This window comes from Pavona decussata, unplaced genomic scaffold (genome assembly GCF_977016875.1).
Source record: "Pavona decussata unplaced genomic scaffold, jaPavDecu1.1 SCAFFOLD_21, whole genome shotgun sequence".
NCBI classification, from domain to species: domain Eukaryota; kingdom Metazoa; phylum Cnidaria; class Anthozoa; order Scleractinia; family Agariciidae; genus Pavona; species Pavona decussata.
The window spans coordinates 4,430,267-4,435,000 of record NW_028145444.1 but is presented as its reverse complement, the minus strand read 5'-3'; the positions used below and the strand labels follow the sequence as shown (position 1 = coordinate 4,435,000).

General features: G+C 39.6%; 1 protein-coding gene across 1 annotated transcript in view; it reads left to right on the top strand.

Annotated features, from left to right (window-relative positions):
* Positions 1 to 2,586, top strand: part of LOC146486342 (V-type proton ATPase 116 kDa subunit a 1-like) — a 26,259-nt gene extending 23,673 nt beyond the window's left edge. The window contains exons 22-23 of the mRNA XM_085100170.1: positions 360 to 429; positions 800 to 2,586. Coding sequence (XP_084956296.1) covers positions 360 to 429; positions 800 to 893 — 164 coding nt within the window. The 3' untranslated portion in view covers positions 894 to 2,586. The remainder of the gene's footprint in view (positions 1 to 359; positions 430 to 799) is intronic.
* Positions 2,587 to 4,734: the final 2,148 nt, after the last annotated feature.

Genomic DNA, 4,734 nt, shown 5'->3' with positions numbered 1-4,734 from the left:
TTCGAGGCGAGTTTACAGCAATTTATCTGCGATTTGAACAGTTTTGTTGTGATTAGAGAAAAGCGCATGCTATCTAAATGTCAACACGCCTAAAGAGTTTCCTTGGAGTTCCTCCGAGGCCCTTTATGATGACTTGCGTTCTGTTTTCTCAGCTACAAAGTCACTATGAAATCTCAAAAATCGCGCGGGGAAATGGCATTTTATTCGCAAAATTTCGAAATGTCACAACTGGCCATTTAGCAAAATACGACTCCCGTATAAAATGTAAGCTCTACTGTAAGAATCTCAGTTGCCTCTTTGTACCCTTATAGTTAACGCTAAGCTGTGATGTGTTAATCTTACTCTGCGTTTGTTTTCAGTTGAGACTATTGTCATCCTGTTGATCATGGAGGGACTGTCAGCGTTCCTGCACGCTCTCCGTCTACACTGGTAAGAATTTTATAGTGTTGAAGAACAATAGTCAAACTTCATTGAGAGCATTTGTGCATCCACCCAATTTTTATGTTACTGTCGTTATCGCACAGCTTTTGCGGAAATTATTTTCTGGTTTTACAATCCACCTCGGTGCGTGGATTATTCGAATGTTTTATCGAAAAAGGCTGAAAGGAACGCCATCACAATCGCTCTCTTCAGACCACCTTTTCTTCGCTTCGTCCGTGCTTTCTTGCCTTTCTTAGAATTTGTTCGTTGGCAAGCGTCATTTGTAAGTTTGAATTTATTTTAACTCAAATCGTTTTATTCTTGTAGTCCGCGATACAAGAATCATAATAATTCAGCTCGTATTTCTTCCTTTTTTTAGGGTTGAGTTCCAGAACAAGTTTTATCAAGGCACCGGATACATGTTTCAGCCATTTTCTTTCAAGTTGATATTAAGTGGACAGCTGGAGGAATAGTATACACTTCATGCATGGTCCCGAGGGAAACAGTTTTGTTTTCCCGAGAGTCCTGGGACGAGTTGCATAAAACTTAACGGCGGGCGTAAATGCTATTGTCACACGTTAGAATACTGAATGTGACTGGGATGAAGGTCTGGCGTTAGCAGTTACGCCCGACGTTAAATTTTCTGCAACTCACCCCTGATTCGTCTCAGGAAACATCAGGGAAACAGAAAAAAAAGAAACATCAGGACTCGAGGGAAAACAAAACTAACTAGTTTGCCGAGGGACCATGCATTAAGTGCTTTGTTATATATTTAGACTCTCCCTTCAACAATCACAGCAAAACAAACAAACAAACAAACAACTGAGAGAGCAACAACTGCGGAATTGCATCCCGGTCGGGATACATTTGTATTTGATCAGGGGCACGTGACCAAAAATCAACCAATCACAGTGCTCGTTTCGTCGAGTGAAAGTCCAGGTATGCAACAATGCAAATTATTAGCTTCGTGTTTAACCCAAGGGTAACTTGGTTTTTAAGCTCATTTTCGCTGTCGTAAGAATATAATAATACCTAAAACTGCATGTTATATAAAATATAATAGACTGCGCCGTGCCTTGTCAAACCTTTATTTAGACTTTTGTCCATATCATTTAAAGGAATCTGCATTTTCTCGAGATCCACATGCATAATGCAAGATACTACATTGACTACGCAACACAACTCCAAATGCAACCTAAGAGTTAACAGCTATACGCTTAGAGCGCCTTACCGTTGTCATAACTGGCCGGCCAAACTTGTCAGTTTGTACAATTTTGAAGTTCTGGACCCAGTTGTTCAAAGCCTGATTAAGCTAATCCTGGGTTAACGTGAACTTTGATTCGAGTTTAATTACTACTAAATCAATGAAGACTCTTCAAAAAGAGTCTTGTTGCTCCGTTTGGACTTAAAATAAGCTTTTAAAAACATTTTTAATGAGCGAGATAAAAACCTCGGTTAATTTTTGATCGTGGATTAGCGTTTGTCGCTTTCGAACAACCGGGCCCTGCCGCACAAGTTCCTCAACATATCATATACTGAAAATATGTCGCGCCATTTTTAAGGAATTCGAAGCACTTGAGTGGTATATTACTATTCCTTCAAACTGAGTCGCATTCCGTTTGCAAACTGACCAGCTCAACCGGCAAGATCTTCCTAATAGCAGACCACGAAGGACGGTCTCAAATCTTGCAGGTTTTAGTCTCCCAGACGTTAGAACGTCCAACCTCGTTCCCGGGGTCCAATTTCTTCCTCCCTCGTGGTGGGAACGAGGTTGTGAGACAATAGGCCATTTCCGAGTCGCTGTGAACCTCATTATGAAAGGGAGGCTAAGTGCAAATCTTTTCATATGAAAATTAGTTTTGTTTGGATTTGAATGAAAACTGATTTTCATAATAAAAACTTTGCACTTAGCCTCGCTTTCATAATGAGGTTCATAGCAACTCGGAAATGGCCTATTCCGTCAAAGTTTTCTTCATTGTACGATTTTATTAAATTTCTAAATGTATTTGCTTGCTCGGACCACTGGTGATATAATCATCGACCGAGGGTAAAAAAGGTCATTTTTTATCATTTTATTTTACATAGCTTTCGGAAAGCTTGGGATTTATATGTATAAAGGGATAGGAATATGGAAAAATTCTGAATAAAATGTCCTGCTTTGCTGTCTGCGTGGTTGTAATGTTCATTAACCCTTTAAGCCCTAACGATGATTAGCATCAAATTTCTCCTTGTAATGTCAATTCTTATTCAACCCTGAGGTCATGAATAGTAAGAATTTGATCACCCAAGGTGAATTTTTAATAACTACTCCACAGTACTTTAATTAGAAAAGTATGGGGACAAGATTGGAGAATTTGTTCTTTGATATTAGGGGTTACAGGCCGCCGTTTATTCACACTACAATAATAGGCCTTATTACGGTTTTCGACGCCATTTTGACGAGTAGGCAAACAGGCTTGAAATAACAGTGTTTGTATGGAAATCCGATGTCAAATAACTTTCATAGAACATCGCTTCTGAAAAATTCATGAATTGGAAACTTTTGGCTCTAGGAAAAGGATTTTAACGAAAAAAAATGGAGGAATGTAGCAGTGCCAGAAAGCGTCCAGTCGTGTTTTGAACTTTACATACATTTGTCTGTATAGCGAACTTAACTAGCCGTGAACTGCTACTAAAAATAGTTCGCGGGAAAAAATACAGGGAAATGTATGGAAAGTTCACAACACGACTGGACGCTTTCTGGCGTAGCTACATTCCTCCAATTTTTTTTCTTAAAATCTTTTCCTAGTGCCAAAAGTTTCCAATTCATGAATTTTTCAGAAACGATGTTTTTTGAAAATTATTTGACATCGGATTTCCATACAAACACTGTTATTTAGAGGCTGTTTGCCTACTCGTCAGAATGGCGTCGAAAACCGTGATAAGACCTATTGCCCCCAGCCGTAAGTTCTATTCATCCGTAAGCTGGTAGGTCGTTAGGCGAAGATGAAAAAAGTTGGGCTAACGAGCGGGTTAACCCGCGATGCGATGGGAGTGGGAAAAAGGCCCGGGGGGAGGGGGGGGGGGGTACTTGGGTTCATTTTTGCTGGGTATGTGCCGCTGGCCTCTCAGAGCCCCTGCCGCATTGTAGTCTATTTTGTGGCCAGGTATAGACCCCATCTTACTCACTTTTTGGGAAAATGTAATTTTCGCGATCCCAACTAAGTCACTTTCTATTTATGCATCTACTTTCAAGAACGGAATGTAATGCGAGGTGATTGTTACATTTAATAAACAACTTTCTAAACTTTTTAACCGAGACCATTTTGAATCCCTACTTAATAGAATTTTCTTACCCAAAAAATCCAAAAATGAACGACCCCATTCTTTGTCGTCTTCCTTGTCCATTGGTTGCCGATCGATGAAACCATGACAATTTTCCACTCAGGAGGGGAGTTAGGGGTAGTAGAATTTTGACATCGCGCACATCGCGTTATTAAAGTTCAATTGAAGTATCTTACCAAATAGGGAGGCAAAAGTTTTATTGCTAAGGAAAGCGTATACTTGTTTTCATAGGTGCTTCTCCAGTCCGGAGGTATTAAAAGTGATCTGCCATGAGAATAGGATGAGAATGAATAAAAACGGATAGGTCCGATAGAAAATCCACGGGATGTTTTTCTCCGCTCTTCAATATTAATGATCTGGGTTCTTTGCTAAGGGATTCGTTTATTGCAATTTGAAATAGTTTGGAAACGCTTTACCCCATCACCGTTCAAGGTGCTGCGTCCCATGAAATTGCTATAAGAGAGATCAACATGCCTTCAGTTGCTATTTTTCGTGTATCATGATATGCTAATAAGAACTGAAGCACGATTAGATCTTCTGATTTTCTTATAAGGTTTAGCGTTTGAAGCGTTGCCATTTTCCTCTCTTTTGTTGTTACCAAGCAAGCCTATCCTTAATAACTCAACTGATGGTTAGACAGCTGAGAAATCAGAAAATTAATTAACTGCACTCTGCAGTGCAAATTAAGGCCCTTTTAAACGGTTTCAACATTTGCTTCAACATGCGTTCAACACATTTGTAGAACCAAATGTCGGGGGCCGGTTTGAACAGGTCGTTCAACATTGTTGACAGCATTCTTGAAAAAATGTTGAAAGCTTGTTGAATTTAAGTTTAAATTGGTTTAAACTGTCATTCAATTCCTTTGTTCTTGAAAATGCTAAATGGCGTTGGACTCCGTTCATCCAACGTTTGCCCAACATTGAACAAAAATGTTGAACGAATGTCTTTGGCGCTCGCAAGGAATTGTGGGATTCAAATATGTCCAGGGGT